The 20492-nt window shown below is 52.3% G+C and overlaps 1 protein-coding gene across 1 annotated transcript; it reads right to left on the bottom strand.

The window, feature by feature from the left end:
- FAM3D (FAM3 metabolism regulating signaling molecule D) lies at positions 1–19370 on the bottom strand (the record flags this gene model as incomplete). Its single annotated transcript, XM_079712582.1, has 9 exons — positions 1–468; positions 3853–3979; positions 4717–4801; positions 8466–8516; positions 11564–11622; positions 13017–13140; positions 16912–16932; positions 17416–17470; positions 19260–19370. The coding sequence occupies 9 exons, from the start codon at positions 19368–19370 to the stop codon at positions 379–381; spliced, it is 723 nt and encodes a 240-aa protein (XP_079568708.1). The 3' UTR covers positions 1–378.
- Positions 19371–20492: the final 1122 nt, after the last annotated feature.

Below are 20492 nucleotides of genomic sequence, written 5' to 3'. Positions count from 1 at the left end.
AAAATCATCAAAAACAAAATTTAATTGTGCTCAGGGGCAGGCGGTCCGTCCTGTCCTTCCTTGGGAGTGACAGTCAGCAGTCCCTGACGGAAAGCACACCTGTTCTTTCCACAGACAGCTGGCTCTGGAGGGACCCTCTGAGGCTGGCCACCTCCAGGTAGGATGCCTCCATCCAGGGGGGGGGCTTTGTTTCCAACGGGGGAAGCGTGCAGGGTACTGGAGGACCCTCAGCACTTTCCACACTTCGGTTCCCTCTTCCCTCTCCTCCTCCACTGGCTGTCTCCTCCTGTCAGTCCGACTCGCAGTGAGCCTGGGCTCTGACTCCTAAGTCAGGCAAGAGCATCCTCAGGCCCTGGCCCAGGAAGAGCCACAGCCGCCCTAATGTACCTTCTGGGGCACACAGCCCTCCAGCTCCAGCAGCTCCGGCCAGCCGTCGTATTTATTCGTGTCTGGGTTGTTCTTTAAGAACTAGAGAGACAGAAGAGAGACACTGACAAGGTTAGGACTCACGCCTGCATTTGCGTTGTGCTTTAAAACCTAAATGGCTTCACTTCATCCGCGCCACTGCCCCATGAGGGGCATGGGAGGGTTGGATATTTCCAGCCCATTTCACAAATGGGTAAACTGAGGCTGGGGAGGGCAACTTGCCCAAGGTTTCAGAGATGAGATCAGAGCCTAGTCGCTGCCTGTCATGCCCTGGACCGGGGGTGCTGGTACCAAGCATGTGGGGAGTGGTGTTTGAAGAGATTTAGCCCCTCTAGGACATCCCAAATTATAATAACAATAACAAGAAGAAGAAGAAGAAGAAAAAGAAGCATCCTACCTGCAAACTATTACATGTAGAATGCATAAACAGCAAGGTCCTACTGTGTAGCACAGGGAACTATATTCAATATTCTGTGATAAACCATAATGGTAAAGAATATTAAAAAAAGAATGTATAGAATGTATATGTATAACTGAATCACTTTGCTGTACAGCAGAAGTTAACACGACATTGTAAATCAACTGTACTTCAATAAAAAAAGGAAGCATTCTAGCAATTCATGAATGCTTGCTCTATGCCAGGCACAAAGCACCTTCTGTAATTAATCCTCACAGTAGCCCTAAGAAGTGCTCGCTGTTATCATCTCACTTTACAGATGGGGAAACTGAGGCACAGAGAACCAAAGTAACTGCCTAAGGCTACCCAGTGGGTAAGTCATGGAACCACTGTGTAATATTAATTAATATTAATAATAAATGTATAAAGAGAATAAAATCAGTTAAGGTTGTGTTTAAAATGCTCAGGCTTAATTTATGGAAAAAAGAATGTAAATGATAAAATCTACAGGTGGGATAATTGTGGCTAACCCTTAGGAAGGAAAAATAAATTCTAGATGCTGCTTGTCTGAAACCCTGTTTCCCATGTGGGAGAACAAAAGACAGAATGGTTTTAATCACGTCGGGGTCTTTGGTTCATTTTTGGGTGATGGGCTGCAGTCAGCTGATCATAGACGTCAGGCAGAAGGTGGTGCTGACTCTCCTCTACTTACATGCTTCCTCTCTGCTGTAATTGGCCCAGTTTTGTTGGGTCTGGAAGCTGCGCTTTAAGGAAGAACAGCGCCCGCCCTGCCTCTTCCTAGAGATTCCTGCCCCTGACACCTTCCAACGGGACATTCTGGAGCCCCAGGCCCCTGACCCCTGTGTCCTTCACCCAGAGGGTATAAACAGAGGGTCCTCTCCTTTTCTCCTTTAGCACAAGCTACTTTGCACTATTCCTTACTTTTTTTTTTTTTTTTTTTTTTTTTTGTGCGGTACGCGGGCCTCTCACTGTTGTGACCTCTCCCGTTGCGGAGCACAGGCTCCGGACGCGCAAGCTCAGCGGCCGTGGCTCACGGGCCCAGCCGCTCCGCGGCATGTGGGATCTTCCCAGACCGGGGCACGAACCCGTGTTCCCTGCATCGGCAGGCGGATTCTCAACCACTGCGCCACCAGGGAAGCCTATTCCTTACTTTTTTAAAAAAAATTTTATTTATTTTTGGCTGCGTTGGGTCTTCATTGTTGCATGTGGGCTTTCTCTAGTTGTGGTGAGCGGGGGCTACTCTTCGTTGCGGTGCGCGGGCTTCTCATTGCAGTGGCTTCTCTTGTTGCAGAGCATGGGCTCTAGGCACGCGGGCTTCAGTAATTGCGGCATGTGGGCTCAGTAACTGTGGCTCGTGGGCTCTAGAGCACAGGCTCAGTAGTTGTGGCTTGCGGGCTTAGTTGCTCTGAGGCATGTGGGATCTTCCCGGACCAGGGTTAGAACCCGTGTCCCCTGCACTGGCAGGCAGATTCTCAACCAGTGTGCTACCAGGGAAGCCCTGTTCCTTACTTTTTAAAAGTAACTTCTAATTACCTGAATATATTCTCTTGGAAACACACACATACAAACCAGCTCAGCATTTTCCAGACAAGGCAAAACCCCTTGCGGCCCACTCTAGCCTCACCCCCACTTCCCTGGAGCTCAGCACGAGGCTTCTTGACTGTCCCTTTTCTGCCTCCCACAGCCCCTCCCCCTCCAGGCTGCTGGGTCTCTGGTCTGATTATGGCATTGGCTTCCTCCCTGCCTCCTGACTTGAGCCCCTTTCACAGTGCTCTCCATGCACAGGCAGGGAGGCCATTCTAAAAGTATGAGGACAGGAAATCCTTGGGGAAGCTGCAGACCTGGATGAGAAATGCATCCCTATTACTGAGCAAGCTGGTTAAAACTTCTCCAAGGCTCTGGATCCTTGTCTGTGAGATGGGATGGATGCTCATTGTACCTACCCCGTTGTGGGTTAAATAAGATCCTGCAGGTCACTTGCTCAGCTGTGCCTGCACAGAGCAAGCACTTGGTGAATACTAGTCTTTCTTGTTATCAATCTGATCTGGTCACTCTCCCTCTTAAGCCTACCATGGCTCCCCATTGCCTCCAGGACAGAGTTCCCTTTCCTCACTGGTCCTATATATGTCTGAATCATTGACCCTTAGCTTCTCGTCTTGGATCTGGGCAGAGTTGAACGTTCTCACCACCAGAGACTGGCCAACTTCACGCTGGGGAAGCCTGGCCAGTTCTCCCAGGTTTTGGAATTGCTCTGAGCTGGGGATGCACAGATGGCGATTGTCCTGCGAGGGGTGTGGGGGAGAAGGTGCAGCATTTCCTTGGGGTCCCCAACCGTCATTGACTCCCCCTTCCTCCTGTGAGTGCTCCTCAAACCCCACCTCTGGATGCCTCTCAGGTGCACTCTGCTCGGGCCACCCCCGGGTAGTGACTGTAGCCCAGATCATGCAGACCCCTCCCTCTGCATACTCAGGGGGGCCCTCCTGTGTCCCCTTCTTGGTGCAAGTTCACCCTCTCCAAGGGAACTTAGAAGGGAACTTGGGGCTCCCCTGGCACAAACCTGCCCCTTTACAGGTGGGGAGACTGAGGCGGGGGGGAGGAGGGGATCGCAGCGGGGACCAGAAGCTGGGCGTCCCACTCCCTGCTCTGGACTCTCCCCCGCCTCATCATGCGAGCTTCACCTCTACATTCCTTTCCCTTTCCTCCATGCCTTGATTTCCTTTCATCCTTTTTTTTTTTTTTTTTTTTCTCCTTTTCCTTCTCCTTTTTGGTACTTACCTATGTATCTATGTATCTATATATGACCCACTTGGTCAAGGCTGCTTCCTGCTGGGGGATTACCCAATCAGGCCGCCCTGATCTCCGAGGTGGACGACCACCAGGTAGCCCTCCTCACATTGCCCCATGTGTCCTTTCCAAGCCACCCCAGCCCTTGTCTGTCCATTCCTGGCATTGTCCCCCGCAAATCCCATCCCCTTCTTCACTGGGACAGGGAGGCTGCCAGGACTCACCTCCTCAAAGGGGCTTTTACTGCTGAGGTCTCTGGCCCCTAAGAAGACCCAGCTGTCCCGGAAGCCCAGCTGCTTTGCGTAGGTGCTGCCCAAGTTGGAGAAGAGCTTCCTGATTTCATCGTTCATCCTGCAGGGGACCAGAGAGGACGGTGAGCTCGGGATAGGAGAAGGGGGAGCGTCTCAGGCCCTTGGCTCACCCTCCACCCCTCCTCCAGCGAGGGCAGCAGCCTCTCCCGAGCTCAGGAGAAACAGGGCGGAGTGGCCAGGATGCTTCTCCGAAAGCCAATCCGAGGGGCTGGCGAAGAGTTACAACGGTTTTGCTTCTTTTTGCAAATATAATACATGTTCACTTGGAAAATATGGAACTTTACAAAGTAACTAAAAATTACTTAGTTTCATCCCCCTTGACATAATCATTGTAAAATTTTAGTATATTTCCTTCATGTCTTTTTTCCCTTGTGCACTGTGGGATTGTATCAATTCTTTTGTAAACTGCTTTTTTTTTTAACTTAATACTAAAGGGTGAACATTCTTCCATGTCCTTAAATATTTTCTACATCATCATTTTTGATGCAGTATATCCTCTTTTATGTATATATAATAATATGTCCTATATCGTCATATGTCATGATTTCTGTCACCAGTTCGCTATCACTGCACAGGGAGAGTGTGTCCGGTTTTTCACTCTTGTGACCACGGCTGTGATGAACCCTCCAGAGCATCTCTTTGTGTGCTTGTCTGCTTGGTTCCTTAGGAGAAGGTGTCAGAAGCTGGAGCCAGCAGGACAGTAAGAAAAGGACTTGCAGTTTGGAGGTGTTTGATTCGCTTCTCCCCATGGCCTGGCAGGCCGAGGTTCCCACTTACTTGGTCCCCGGGTCATCGTAGGAGGCCACCAGCACCAGCATGCCCTCTGGAATTTCTTTAAGGAATTTCACCAGGAGGTTAGCATCTGTGGGAGGAAGGAAAAATGACGTGCTGGTCATTTAGGAGAAAGACGGCTGGTCATTCTCATCCTCTCCTATGGCCCTAACGATCCAGGAATGCCCGGGCAGCCTGACACTGAGCTCCATCTGCACAGGGTGAGGGCATCCTCATTCACTGGTCTGGGGTGGGTTCTGGAATTTGAAAGTTTCCCAGGTGATTTTGCTCTGCAGCTGGGGTAAGAACCATGGTGTAAGGGCCCCTGGAGGTCTACCCCACCCAGGGGACCGAGCACAGTCACCTCTCAGGAGCTCCGCTGCCCCTTCTACACTGTTTAAGATGCACCCAGCCTGTCTGTGCTGACTTTAGAGGGTACACCCGCTGGGCAACTCGGGCCACTGAGAGAGAACATGGGGCTTCCACAACTCTCCAGCTTATGTCAAGGAGCAAGGCTCCATTCGCATCTCTAATGCCTGCCTGCACTTGAGAGATCTCTGGATTGAACACAGAGCAGGTCTGGGGACAGCACCTGGGGAGGCATCAGCGTGCAGCTTGCCTCAGCGACGCTGATTTTTCTTCTGTTGTGCTCATTTTTATGGTCACCTTCCATGCATAAAAAAAGATAATGGCTTTCTACTTAGGGCAGTGATATAATTTCCTTTTAAGATATATTTATTTAGGTTAAAAAAAAGTGAATGAGCTGATTTAAAGGAACACACGAACAGTGCAAATAGTACTCTGGATAAGGCATAACTTATACAGAGGGCTCCTGAACAGTGGAGGAAGTATGGGCAAGATTGGCCTGGTGGGCAAAGCAGGGGCTACATCTGTCAAAGGAGAATAATTAATAGCCCTGCTCAGAGCATTTCTGTAAAGCTCAAATGTGACGATGACTCTGGGCTTGCAGTAAGTGCGTTATAACGGAATTACAATTATTAGCAGGATTGGCTACATAATTTTCAGGGCCCAGTGCAAAATGAAAATGTGGGCCTTTTGTTGAAAAATTATTAATAATTTCAAGATGGTGAAGGCAGACCATCAAATCAAGTTTCTTCTAAGCAAGGGGCCCTGTGTGACTTTCCTGCTCACAGCCTGCGTGCCCATGTAGCTGCCCTGATTCTTACTATTCTCTGGGTATCCCTTGAATTCAGAGGAAAAAGCGAGTCCCTCAAGCAAGGCTAGCCACCAATTTGCTCTGTAACACGGAGGCCTCCAGTCAATGACCACAGCAGCCCTTGAACTCTTGAGACAAAAAGTGGGAGCTCTGAAAGTACCATTAATTTGTTTGAGCCGTCAGCAGATATCAAGAGCTGGCTCTTGTCTGGAATGGACAGTGGATGTTTGGAAAAAATGAAGTGTGCCTTCTGATAACTATCTTCTCACTTCGAAAAGCCATCTTCTTTTTTTTTGTCTTCTGTGGGAAGGGGCGACTTGTTCTCAAAAGGCTTCTGTTTCTTGTTCCCCATCAGCCATGGTTACATCCAAGTTTATAAGGCATTATAAAACTTGGTTTATCTTTTTATTTTTTTCCCTTTTCATTTTGACAGATGACCTCCTTGCTTCCAAATCACATGGATGGAGAGAGGGAAGAGGAAAGGGAGATGAAGCTTTCCTGGGCTCCTCCCCCAGCCAGGCTGGGTCCCTCCCCTTGATTATTGCAGGTTATCATTTAATTCTCACGTCCAGCTTATGAAGTGGAGGTCTATGGCTACCTCTATTTTATAGATGACAAAAGCGAGGTTCAAGAGATGTCACCTGCCTCAGGTCACCCAACCTGAAATCTCTGACTCCAGAGATGACCTTTTCCATAACCTGGTCCCAGGCCACCCTGGACAGAGAACAAATGAAGGTCCCTGCCCTCGACCCATGGCCTGTCCCGCTCTCTCCTCTCCCGTCTCCAGCTCTGTCCTGTACCAGGAGGGGCTTTGCATGCCTGCATGTGGACACCCACCCTGCCTGTCCAAGCTCTGTCATTGCCACCCTCTCCTCCAGCAGCAGCCGTCCCCTGGCCACCCCTCAGTCCTATGGGTGTGTCTGTAGCATGGGGGGCACACCTGGAAGAGGTCTGCATGGGCCCCGATGCAGGCTCCAGGTGGGCACGTCCTCTGGCCCCGCAGACTCTATCTGTGAGGTGGGACTCGGCTGGAAGACAGCCATCATGGAAAGCCCTGAGCCCAAGACACAGTCCCGGCTCCTGTCTCTAAGGATGCTGTCACAGGTCACCTTCTGAACACCTTCCCCTGCTGTGACTTCTGGGCAGCAGACTTCCATTTCCCACATTTCAGCCCCTCCTTTGTCTGTAAAGCCAAGAGGGCTTCCTGCTCTCTGCTGCTTGGTGATTTCTCCCCTTCTGGGCTCACATATTTAGGTGGGTGCAGTGAGGTAGGTTTTCCCTGGAGAAGGAGGCAAAGGTGGGAGATTGAGGATAGAAGAAAACAGCTGATTGGCAGCAGCAGGGCCCTTCCATTCTGCGAGGAGCTTCTGGGGTGAGGGGTCTCACGCTCAGCGCCCTTGATGCCCGAGCCCAGAGCTGGCCCTGTGATTGCGGGGACACAGAGGGACACTGAGTCGAGCCGGGCACCGAGAAGGAGGCTGAGCTCAGTTCATCTATCCTGGCGGAAGCCAGTCCTTGCAGGGCCCAGACCTCTGCTGCTTGCAAGGGGCCACCCTGCTCCTTTTTCACTCCTGCTGAGGCTCCTGTGTTGGTGGTGGGGCTGGGTTGCTGGCTGGGCAGCAAGTGGCATATTGGGCCCGGGACTGATTCCACCACACTTTGGAAGATGTCTCAAGCCTGCGTGAGAGTCCCGCCTCCACCCACAGCTTTGCCGGGCGGCCTGTCGGGGAGCAAGCTGCTGGTGGGGACTTAGGTATCCGGGCCTCCAGCCCAGGTGAGTTGGTGCCCTGTTGCTGGGCTGTGCTAAGGACAAGGAGAAGGTGACTTCCTGAGTAAGGGGTGTCCATGGGTACAGAGCAGCTCAGAAAGCATGTCTAGGTAGAGAGAAGACAAGACATCTGCAGAAAGATGCAGAGAGCTTGGAGCCTCAGAGCTGTCCTTTCTGGGCCTCGGGAGGCCTTGTCCTGTCCTGGGGCTCGATAGCGACCCTGCGGCTTTAAAAAAATACCTTCTACCTAGCAGAGCAAACTGGGCCACATTCCCTCGTCCTCAGCATTTCAGTGCACACGTGTCTGGCCTCCCACTGCCAGCAAAAGCATTTCTTTGCCTGAAGGTCTTCTCCGGCCTCCACATCCTCCTTTGTACCCTGGGGCAGGCCAGAAGCGTGGGAAGTGCCAAGGAATAGGGGTAGGAGCACCCCGGCTCCCTTGCCCCTCGGGGTGTCTCAGGGGCACATGTTCTACACTGGCTCCCCACAGCGATCCTTGGCTCCATAACTCTCTGCGCTGGCTGCCTTCCTTTCCCCAGCTCACTCCCCCACTCCCTACTGACATTCCCTGAGACCACCTCCTCCCAAATAAACACTGCACTTGAATCCTTGCCTCCGGATCTGCATCAGGGAGCACCCAGTAAGACAGTAGAAAGGAGTTTCAAAGGCAGCAGGACGGCCCTCCCCACTGTGCCGCTTTCTGATTGGGTCCCTGGAAACAAGAGCCAAACTCCCTGGCACCCAGGTAGCCTCTTGCCACAGGAAGGAGCTCAGCCCGCCCTCGACTTCAGTGCCAACAGTGGTGCCTACCTCCAGAGTACATGTCGAAATATTTCTGTGTCATCACCTTTCCCGTGGTTCCTAAGGGATAAGAGAGCAGAACTGTTATTTGCCGTAGCACGTCATTCTGTCTTTCATTTTGTGGAGAGTGGCTACTCTGTAGTCTAAGGTCTAAAAATAGAATAGAATAATAGTGGAACAAAACGAGGTCCTGTAGAAAGCATGCAGGACTAAATTAGGTGCTCAGTAACCACTGGGCTGATCTGAGAGGTACTAGCACATAACGGTGCAGGGTCTCTGGAACTGAATGGAATCCAACCAGTCTGGGTTTGTGTTCTGCCCTGCCACTTCCTAATGCACGACTTAGCATTTGACCTCAATTTTTGCATCTGTACCATGGGCTGTGGGAACTAAATGAGATGTATTTAAAATATATGCATGTGAGATAAATCTTACCTGTAAAACAGTAACTAAAAAAACTACAACCATCATTACTATTCTCACCTAAATAGGAACTCTGCAATTTGAGTGATCCAACTCTTGAAGGCAAAGGGATTTTCAGTGGGCTGAAGTGTACTCAGTGTCCTGAGTCCAGTAATCTGGATTGCCTTGGTGGGCTTTGCAAAGCGTACAAATCCTACAGGGAATCAGGTGTTCTGGAGGAAAATTGCAATTCTTACCTTTGGCCACTGGATGGGGGTGTTGCAGAGGGGATGGCAGCTCTAGTTTCACCTTCACTGCCCCCTCCCCCTAATTCAGTTGGTAGATTTGATAAGAGGGTGGCGACCGGGGCCTGGGTAGTGGCAGCTCTCCTGCCAGGTGGGAGCAGGCTCTCATTGCAGTCCCCCCTGAATTCTTGGAGCCACTAGTGTCCAAGCCCCTCCAGACACTTCACCTGGGGCTCCTGGGAAGGAATCTATGAAGCCGGTGAAACCACTTTTGTGATCCTGTGCATTTGCGGATTTTTCTGGAACCGAGGGGTGGAGGGGTGGGGGGGGCGGAGGAGGTGTAGTTTGAACAGTTTCTCAAAGGAATCCCTGCCATCTAAAAGGCTGAGAAGTAGCAATCCTTTTGTGTTCTGGCTCGTTATGTAGATGAGGACCCTGAGGCCCTGAGAGTGATTTGTTAGACTTTCCACAGCTGGCATGCAGTAGGCACTGCGCATGTGCTTGGACACATTTCTAGTCTAGAGGGTAGTTTCGCTGAGTGATTAAGACCTGGAGTCAGCCGGAGCCAGGTTCAAATCTAGATGATTCTATTGGCTGTGTATCCTGGGCAAGTTGCCCAGCCTCTCTGAGCCCCCATTTTTTACCTGGAGAACAGGGAAACTGAGCATAGCTGCCTTCTAGCATCGTGATGAGGATCAGTGAAATAGCTAGCACACAGTAAGTGCTCGATAAATGTTAGCTCTCAGTGTTATCAGTGGTTGTTTTTATCTTTGGGCTTTGTGAGCGATGGGAAAGGAGGCCTCCGTCTGAGACCATCTCCTGGGAGAATATTCAGGCGTTTTCTCTCACGGTGGTCCATTTGGGGGAAGAGAAGCCCAGCAGGTTTCAGCCAGGTTGGCTGCAGCTGGAGCCCTTCCCTGCCCTCCCCACTGTGGGGTGAGTGGAGACTGGGTGGGACAGTTGATGTAAGTGAGGCTGCTACAGTCTCCTGGGGCCTGGCGTGCCGGGGGTGCTCTGAGACCGTCTGGAAGGGGCCAGCAGCAGGGGGAATCAGGCCTCCCTCTCCTTCTCTAGACTCTGGAGGAGGAGCGGCCCCCCTCAGCTTCCTGCCCCTCCTGGCCCACACCCTTCCTGGACTCCCAGGAAGTTGGCCAGGGCTGTCCTCTGACCCCTGTCTGGCAACGCTCCTCCTTTGTTCCAGGCTTTGACCTCTCCCCTGACGCAGCAGGCTTTCTTGGCGGACGGGAAATGGGTCCTCTAGGAGCAAAGGGCCAGGGTTCCAATCCTACCCTGTCACTTCCTAAGTGTGGTCGTGTGGTCACACTGCACACAAGCTTGAACGCTTTTTCTCCTGAGTGTCCATTGTGCCCTTTTTCCATCTGCCCTGACCTTTGTCCCAGGAATAGCTCTTAGATCCAGGCAAGTAGCCCCTGTTCCCCAGATCATGTAAGAGCTGAAGGCAGACAGGAGGGGCTCGGCTGGGGCCACACCACCTGGTCCTTCTCGGCCCCTGTAACCTACCCCCTCCTGAAACATGTCTCTGTTCCTGGCTTGGCCTGCAGTTGGCTTCCTGTTCATCACCTGCTGGAGATGCAGGGTTACTGAGACTGTGGCCTCCCTGGGTCTCCCTGCCTCTAGTCTCCCTATTCCAAGCTAGAAGGAGGTTTCAGGAAGGCAGGGCTGGGCCCTCAGGCCCTGCTCAAAGCCTTTCCAAGGCTCTCTATTTTGCTCTGCTTCAGGTCCACACTTCTTAGCAGGACACTTAGCCCCTCATCCTCTGGCCCTGCTGGTCCCCCAGCCTCACCTCTCACCACCCTGCTTCTGTGTTATAGCCAGAGCGAGCCTGTGTGGACCCCCAAGCCCCTCTCCTCCTTCTTCCCTTCCCTGCGCCCTGCACAGTGTTGCCGCTGCCTGGAAGGAGCCTCCCTCTTTTCTCCTGGTCAACCCCTACCATCCCTCAGGCCTCAGCTGGCCATCACCTCCCTCTGGAAGCCTCCTCCCCCGACTACCTCCGCTGCCAGCTCTGTGTCCCGATCCCAGAGCTGTGTTTCCTTTTCCTTCACATGTGCTCACCACCTTCTGATTTTTTTGTGAACTTCATGGGCGCCCACAGGGGCTTATCAAGCCAGGGTCTGTCCTTCTAGTTCACAGGTGACCCCCAGAACTCCATACGGGGCCTGGCCCACAGTAGCTACTGTTGCTCTTTGCCGAGTGAGTGAATGAAGGCATGCACTCAGCTTGTAATCTCACATTGTCCCCTATGGTTTCATGTGTGTTGGTTTAAGCCCAGACGGGGTCACATTTCATAGGAGCAGCGTATCCTCCTGAGATAGGTGCACCTGGCAGGGACCTGGCCATGACTGCAGGGCAGACCAGCTCTTTTAGACCTGTTTCCACAGGCCAGCCAGGCTTCAGAGCGTGGTGGGGGCCGGCGGGGGTGGTGGTGGATCGGCAACTCACCGTTCACCAGGGCGATGTTCAGGCCTCTGCCCACGTTGTTTTTCACAGGACTCATGATCCTGAAGAGAAAGAAGAAAAACAAAATACAACAGTTGGTCCCGAGTGTGGAGTGAACACTCTGGAACTCTGCGAGGGCCCACATGGTATGATGCCAAAGCATCAGGAAACACACGGAATTATTTGGGCCATCTGTTTTCTCCTGGAAATGAGCGGTGGGCTGGATTCTCGGAGGAGTCTCTATTGGCACGTTTGGACCAGAAAAGTCTGCCCAGGGAAGAAGGAGGGTCCCTGCCTGGGGCTAAGAGGTGCTGGAGGCAGGGTCAGCCCATGTCCCCAGGCTAGGCGGAAGGCAGAGCCCGGAAAGTTGTTCCCGTCCTGCCATGTCTGGGATCCCCAAGTGGAGCCCAGCTGTGTTCCTGCGGCCCAGCATCCATACCCCGTCCTCTGGTATCCCTGGGAAAAGTGTACTTCTCCGTCTCAGGCCAGGAGGTTCTCAGCACTGATCTCTCTCCCAGGCCTGGACAAGCCAGTAGCCTGTGCCCCTAGTCACAGTGATTGGGCCAGTGTGGTCATGTGACCCAGGCCAGCCAATGAGCCCCAGCCCCGGGACTTTTGCAGGGTTAATTCAGATGGGAAAGCTCTTCCCAGTGGGGTGCTAGACAGGGCTATTATGTCAACCCAGCTGGTGGCCTCCCTCCTTCACCACATGAAGAAGTCCATTTTCAGTAGAGAAAACCGAATCTAATGACAGAGGAAAGCAGAGCTGAAGGTAGTGTGAGAGGGAGCCCTGATGACTTGGTTTGAACCCCTGGATTCAGCTGGTGCTGGAGCCCACTGCCTCTGGCCTTTTGGGTACGTGAACCAGTAGGTTTCCTTGTTTTGCCTAAATGATTTGGATCTAGGTTCAGAATCCATACTAAAACACCTGTCTCTGGCTTCTTTTGTAGGATGAACTTGCTGTCCCAGGGACTTTACTACGTAGAAAGCCTGGTATAAAGGCTTTCTCCTGCACCTGGGTAGAAGCCCTGGCACCTGCTGCATCTGGGCTTTGATGCCTGGACCTTGATCTTGAACACTCCCCTTAGGCATCCCCCGTCATAGGAAGCCCAGCAGCTTGGCTATCAGACAGACCTGAGTTCAAATCCTGGCTCTACCAAGGGTTAGCTGGGTAACACTGTCTGAGCCTCAGTTTCCTCATTCTTACAAAGGGGAGGATTATCACCCCACCTCCAGGAATGCTGGGGGATTGAGGGAGACGATGCTGTAAGGCGTCTAGCAAGGTGCTGGCAGATTTGCAAGATGTTAGGATTATTATCATGTGTGACCCACCCACCCAGAGTAAAAGGAAGCATGTCGAAGGTGTGGTCTGGTCTCTAGGGCCTGCCCTTGAGGCCTCTGAACTTGCTAATGAGTGAATTAATGAAAGAAAAGAAAAGAAATGCCAGAAACTTACGTTTGGCCTTCAAAGCACATGGAGGGGCCCACAACGTTGGCGGCCCCGCTGCTGATTTTAAACGCAAAGAAGTTGTCTGGGCAGGATTTGCTGAGGCCACACTTGGTCTTCACCAAGTGTGAAGCTGGGGAGGGAACAGAATAGTTTTGGTGGCGGCTGCTAAGGAAGGGGCCCAGGAGGAGGAGAGGGGCGGGGACAGGGGGCCTCCTCCCAGAGATGCCTTCCCTGACCACCTAGGTCTGCGGATTTGCCCCTTTCTGTGCTCCCACAGTGCTTCCAACAACCCCATCAAAGACACGGGACGCTGCGTGTCTGACCACCCAGCGTTCGTTTCTGGGTTTCCCATCACAGCCCCAGCCCTGGCACAGCTCCTTGTTGCCCATAGGCCTTCAGTAACTGTGTGCAGAACGGTGAGTGGTGGTTAATGACCCGAGTCACCGTGATTAAGAGATTCTCTTGAGAACTTTCTCTTGAGACATGGCAGCCTTTTGAGCTCACAGAGGCCCCTGTTGACAAGCTCCTGGGGGCCCGGCATGGTGGGTGGGAGCGCTTCTCACCAGCCAGGTTCCCTTGAGCAAGTCTTCAACCTCCTTGCAAATCTGCTCCTTCATCTGTGAAATGGGCTAATGATGGTACTTCTCCACTGGGTTCTTGTGCGGGATTAATGAACTCAGGTTAATGCTCAGGGCTTATTGGCTATTCTACTTATCACTCATTTCCGGAGCACTTACTTTGGGCCAGACCCTGAGATTCAAAGGGACCAGGCAGGTGGTTCTGGAATTTCCCTCCCGGGGCTAAGCATGGTCCCTGGAACCCACTGAGGACTCAGTATGTGGGACCTCTGATTATTGTGGCTGCTATTAAGACCTGCGTCCTCTCCACACGGCCCTCCCAGGGCAAACTCTGGAGGCCTGTGAAAGGCGGGAGAGGCAGATGCGCCCCCAAACACAGCCGCTGAGATGTCACCTGCACTTTCAGCCTGGCAGTTTCTAACTTATATTCATGCATGTTGTTTTAACACCACCTGACAGTTCAGAAGGTGCCAGGAGGGAGGACTGGGTAAACAGGGAATTAGAGAAAGTTCACCTGCAAAGGGAGAGCCGTGATCAGGCAGCCTTTCTCTCCTTCAGCCCCACGCCAGGCGTCTGGCTGAGCCGTGCCAGAGTGCTTGGAGCAAACCCACAGGCTTCCCAATAGACGCTGGCACACGCCAGGGCCTCGCTGCCTGCTAGGCGCTGTGGCAAGCCCTTTATCTTTACTGTCTTGTTAAATCATCCCCATAACTCCTGTGCCTGCCATATAGGAGGCACTTGATAAATCTTCACTGAATGAACACCTAGAGCATTTGGGCGGGTCTGAACCCAAGCTGGGAAGGTGATTAGGGTCTCCAGGGCCTAGAGGGAGCCTTAATGGGAATCAGGAAAAAGCGTCCCTCTGGGGGGACACAGCCCACTAGTGCCAAGCTCGGCAAGCCTGAGGTGCCTCGGAGTGGGTGATGGTACCCCTTCTTAGGAGCGAATGCAGCCTGCACCAGGGCTCCCCTGGTGGAGTGGGCGGCCCTGATGATCTGAGCAGAAAGCCCATCCTAGGCTCTCGTTCCCCACCCCAAGTGCCAGCATACAGGCCTGGTGGGTGTAACCAGAGCTCCAACTGGGACACTATCACCAGAGAGTGAGGGCCGGGAGTGGAATCACCCCCGAGTGGCTCAGGAGAGGGATGGCTGGAGATGTGGACCCGACGCCACTACCCCTCCCTCTGGACAGAACCCCCCCGAGAGTGGCTAGTTGAGGGTGAGGCTGGGAGGGGTCCTCTTCTCCTATGAGCCTTGGGGTTCCACCTCCGCCCCCCCAGAGAGCCCAGTTTACTTTCGAATCCAGAGGTTTTCTCCTTGCCAGAGGGGCTGGGCCAGGCTTCGGGGACCACCCTGGAGTTTGCCCAGAGCCTAATCAACAGCAGCAGAGTCGGATAAACCCCATGTCAACAGGCCGGCTTAGCAAGCTTTTCCCAAATTGATTTTCTGACCATCCGGCCTTCACGGTCAAGCTACTGGATGAGGGGGAGGAGGCCCAGGGGTCTCAGTCACTGGGAGGCAGGGGATTTGCATTGTGGGTTTGGGTTTCAGGGGTTTCCTAAGCTGCCCAACCCCTCTGGGAACCCAAGAGGCTATTGCTCAGGGCATGGAACTGAGCACTGGAGGGGAGTTGCAGTCAGGGAACTCGGGCCGACTTCAGTAATCTGCTGTGTGACTTGCCAGAAATCTCTCCCTTTCACTTAAAAGTGCCAACTGTAAAATGAGGGAGTTGGTTTAGATCAGGGTTGTCAAACAGGTTTCCTCTTCAATGTTAACGGATCTACTATTAAAGGCTTAATGATAAAGCCTTGAGGCTACCTGTGGGCTTGGAGGCAAAGAGTGCTGGGATTGATTGGTGATGTCTACTGTGGGAACCGGTGAAGGTGAGAGGCAGCACGTTTGCTTGGATTTGCCTTCCCCCCAGCAGGTGACGTCTGAGTGTTTGTTCAGCATCAAGATGATGTGTGACAGTGTCTACTTCACAGTGTGACTCAGGAGGCTTCAGTGAGACAGGGTTCAGGGTGTGGCGTGAATGGTTTGTGTTGGTGCATAGTCTTTGCTCTCTGTAATTCCACAGTGCACAGGGGCTCCCATGCCCTTTTCTTTTCTTTTTTAATATTTATTTGGGCGCACGTGGGATCTTTTTTAGTTGTGGCATGTGGGATCTAGTTCCCTGACCAGGGATTGAACCCGCGTCCCCTGCATCGAGAACATGGAGTCTTAACCACTGGACCACCAGGGAAGTCCCCTCCATGCCCTTTTCAGTCAGGGAAAGTCCCACTCCCTGCATCCCCCTTCAGTCACCACCATGTTGGTGTGGAAAGGGGGACTCGGAGGTGCTGTCTCTTGTAAGGAGGTGTTGAGAGGGTGGGCTCTGGATTAGATGGGGAGGTTGACTCCCTCCCCGCCGCTTACAGCTGCATTGCCTTGGCCAAGAGATTTCACCTCTCTGAGCCTCAGTTTCCTCATCTACAAAATGGGGATACTTATAGCATCCACATAGGGCTGTGGTGAGGATTGCATGAGATGCCTGTAAAGTTCTGAATACAGTGTCTGGCACACAGTAGGCCCCCAATCACTGTTACTGTTATCATCACCATAATTGTCCCTCCCTTCCACCTTCTCTGCACTTCTCTGCACTGTTCAGACGTCTCAGCACTCCTGCCCTCCCAGTGCTCTCTCTACTCCCCACACTTGCGTCCCTGACTCAGCAGCCAAGTTCTCCACTGGAGCCCCAGCATTCCTGCCCCTAGGCCTTTGCACAGGCCAGTCTCTCCTCCACAAGGCACAGCTAAATAGCCGCCTCCTCCCTGAAGCCTTCCCTGACCCCTTCCCATTGGAAGCAGGCGGCCCCCCTGGAGCCCACAGCATGTTGCCCCACCTCTCTTGGCACATATGGCCCTCTGCCCCCTTAGACTATCAGCACCCCCTTCTGTTTGCCTCTGGGGGCCCCTGCGGTGCTCAACATGGCCTTGGTACTTTGGAGCAGGAAACATAAGCCAATTCTGGGGTCACTGAAATGATGATAATAAGCACAGCCCGCATCCTTGGGGCTCCCAGCTGGGTCAGGGGATGAGAGGGGGGCAGGGTGGATGCAGTCCAGACTGCAGGCTGGGGGTGCTGGGGAAGGGAGGCAGTTGAGCCCAGCCCTATGAGTCCGAATGGCTGAGAAGGGGCCACAGGGCTGGGGGCTTTGGAAGGCACCATCAGGCCATGGAAAGAGTGAGCCGGGCAGACTCTGGGAACCAAGGTTTTTCTAGAACCTTCAGGGCTGGGACTAGAGACTCCTCACCCTAAGGGAAACAGGGCTGAATCAACACTCACGGTTCTCCTTGTAGACTGAACCTGTTGGAGAGAAGACAGAATCTGGTTAGAAAGTGCGTTGGGCCCCTGCACAGGGTGGAGGCTGGGGGCTGGGGAGTGGGAAGAAGGGAATTGAGAGAGGTGTTGGCCTGGCCAGGTGCAGTCCCTGTCCCGTGGCAGGGGTTGAAATGAGGTGAAAGTCCCATCTGGTCTGGAAGTCCTCCCTAATTTGCCACTGTCACCACTACTCTCTCTCACGCACAAACACACACACACACGCACATACACACAAAGCGTGCACACACGCACACAGACGTATGCATATACACTGACACACATGCATAGACACACATGTGCATGCACGCGCACACACACACACGCACACAGAGGACTCTCTCATGGTTAAAAAGAAGCAGACCTCTATTGTGAGGCCCACTGGACTTGGAGCCTGACCGTGTGTGACCACGTGTGAGTTTTCTCCTCTGGGGCTCGGCCTCCTCGCCTGCGCAGTGGGGGCCATCACACCCACTCTCGCTGGCTGTGGAGAAGAGCCAATGAGAGGCGCCGAGAGCCCTGGCCCCTGGGAAGGACAGGATGGTGTGGCTGTCACTTTTCGGGCCCGGAGCATCCCTTCCCGACTCCCGCAGCTCCGAACATCTGAACAGTCTTCACGTCTTAGTTGTGCCGTGTCCCGCTTATTTCTGCGGTTCTACGTCCTGTCTCCCACCAGCTGAGTGCTAAGTCCTAGAGGACAGGGCCCCCAGGGGACACAGAAATGCCGGCGGGGAGCAGGGGTGCGCTCCTTTTTGGGGGACACCCACACTGACACACTTTCCGTCTGGTCCTTGAGAAGCTGTCCCCCTGCCCTTGCCTTCAAGGCCCGAGGGGTATCACGTGTCCCAGGCTGGGCCAGTTATAGCGTTACATTCGTCTGGAGACGGAGCCCTACTAGGGGTTGATATGTGGCCCTGGGGGAGAGAGAAGCATCTTTCAGCTGAGCTGCAGGGTGAACATCCAGAGAGCTGGTAGCCACCATACCTGCCTGGGAGAGAAAGCTGCCCGTGGAATAAGGTTAAATAGCAAGGAGCAGAGCCCAGGGACACAGAGACAGACTCGGGGGCCTTTGTCGGGGCCCCTAGATCCAGCCACACCTAAAGTCTGATGCCATGGGCTTCCCAATGACCTGACTCAAAAGACGTCCCATTTTGTTTAAACCGCTTACAGTTGGGTTTGTCACTCCCGTCTGAAAGAACCCTGCCCAATTTATTAGGTAAATCAGAAATTCCTTAATCACCTGATTTCTGTGCCATGGACCCCTTTGGTGATTTGGAAAAGCCTATGAACTCCCCTTAGAGTAAATTTATTCCCACTTCTTTTGAGACACTCAGCACTTCCTACTCTACCAGACGGCAAGTTATTAAATGCATAAAATAAATAGATTGGATTAAAAAGGAAACCAACTCTGTATCAAGATAATAATAAAAACATTAGAAAATTTTGTGCTATAGTAATATATGTGCTTCAATATTAATAAATTAAATCATCAGGTGGGGTGCATGCAACCAGGTCAGGAATGTTTGAAGTAAATGAAGGTTCCCCTTTCCGTGCCTGAGCACACTAGTGGTTTTGGATGGCTGCTTTTCCCACTGGTTACATTTCCTGCCACTGTAAGCATTTTGCAAGACTCAGGTCATGTTAATGCACTTCCATTTTTGTATATTCTATACAGTAAGTCCCCTACATATGAATGAGTTCCATTCCGAGAACACATTCCTAAGTCCAATTTGTTCGTACGTCCAACAAAGTTAGCCCAGGTACCCAACACAATCGGCTATATAGTACTGTACTGTAATAGGTTTATAATACTTTCACTCAAATAATACATTAAAAAAACCCACAAAAAATGAAGAAAACATTTTTAGTCTTACAGTACAGTACCTTCAAAAGTACAGTAGTACAGTACAACAGCTGGCATACAGGGGCTGGCATCGAGTGAACAGGCAAGAAGAGTTACTGACTGGAGGAGGGAGAGGAGGTGGGAGACGGTAGAGCTGAAGGGTCGTCAGCGATAGGAGACGGAGGGCAAGCTGCATGTGACAATGTACGCCAGACATGTGAACTAACTCACGTGACTGGAGCTGGGGCCACGTGTTCCTCATTCTGGGGTCTTTGGGACCTAACGCAGAACAGTTGCTTGATGATCACTGTGGGGAGTGTTGATTTGTCAAACCCCAGGTGGTTGAGTTCTGAGAGGGAAACAACACCTGGGGGCTCCTTTCAATTACTCCCCTCTCCCGCCCCAAGCTGAGGCTCTCTTCTCTAGAGCTTACTCCTGAGCTCCCCTCCTGCTCTGAGCCTCCTGTGCTTACCTGGCACATCTCCTCCAAGTCCAGCAGCACAGCCAAGTCAATCTCTAGTCTGTAAAAGTAGGGCCTAAGATATGTATCCATAGAAATCATCCTGACCTGGGTGCGGGCCATGCTCGACAAGAAGCACGTGAGGTGAGGGCCCTCTGAGATTCCACTGTGGGGAGTTTGTGTTAAAGGCAGGGTGATGGGCTTCTCACTGCTGTGAAGCCATGAGCTGGTCTGGGCCACTAGAGGTTATTATGTTTGATTATGTCAATGGAGGTGGTTCTTGCTCTTTAAGGAGGATGAATCCAGAGGTAGAAATTCCTTCCCTTTCTCTCCTTCCTTTGAAAGGATTTGGATCTGGGAGACCTGTGTTCTCATTCCTGTTCTGACATCTACAAGGGACATCTGGGCAAGTTTCTTTATTTCCCTGAGCTTCTCTTTTTCTCGGACCACACATAAAACCACAACATGAGGTCATGCATGAGTCCACTCCACAAACATACCATGAATCACCCCCTAGGGCATTTGTGCAGATTAAATGAGACCATGCATGTAGAGCAGCTAGCATCCATCACCCATCCATCATCCATCCACCCATCATCCACCTATCCACCCATCATCCATCCATCCACCCATCATCCACCTATCCACCCATCATCCATCCATCCATCCATCATCCATCTAGCCATCCACCAATCCATCCCTCTTTCTTTCACTTATCAAATGTTTCCTGAGCATCTGCTCTGAGGTGCTAGAGAGATGGATGTACACAAGGCAAAATTCTGGCCTTCAGGAAGCTCACATTCTATGGGATGGGGATAGGCAACAACCAAGTAAACAAATAAATAAACAACCTAATGATGGATGATAATGATGTTCTGAAGGGAATAGGCTGACATGAAAGACTCTAAACTAAGGAAAGCAGGTACAAGTATAGCTGGGGTGGTAACGGAAGGCCTCTCTGAGGCGGTAACATTTGAGCAGAGGCTTGAAGGCTGAGAAGGGGCTGGCCACAGGGAGGTCTGAGCGAAGAGGGTTCCAGGCTGAGGGAACAGCAAGTACAGGTGGAAGGCACTCAAGGCCCGGGCAATTTTCTCCCTCCCTTCTTTTCTTCTTCCCTCTGTCCTTCCTTCTTGGGTCACATTTCCAAAATGGCCCTTGACGCAGGCACATGTTCTGGCCAGGGCCTTGGGACACTTCTCTGGCCCCCATAGGCTCCCAGCCTTCCTGACAGCCTGGGGGGTTCCT

The sequence above is a fragment of the Hyperoodon ampullatus genome (assembly GCF_949752795.1).
Source record: "Hyperoodon ampullatus genome assembly, chromosome: 10".
Classification (NCBI taxonomy): Eukaryota; Metazoa; Chordata; class Mammalia; order Artiodactyla; family Ziphiidae; genus Hyperoodon; species Hyperoodon ampullatus.
This window is presented reverse-complemented; position numbering and strand designations above follow the sequence as displayed.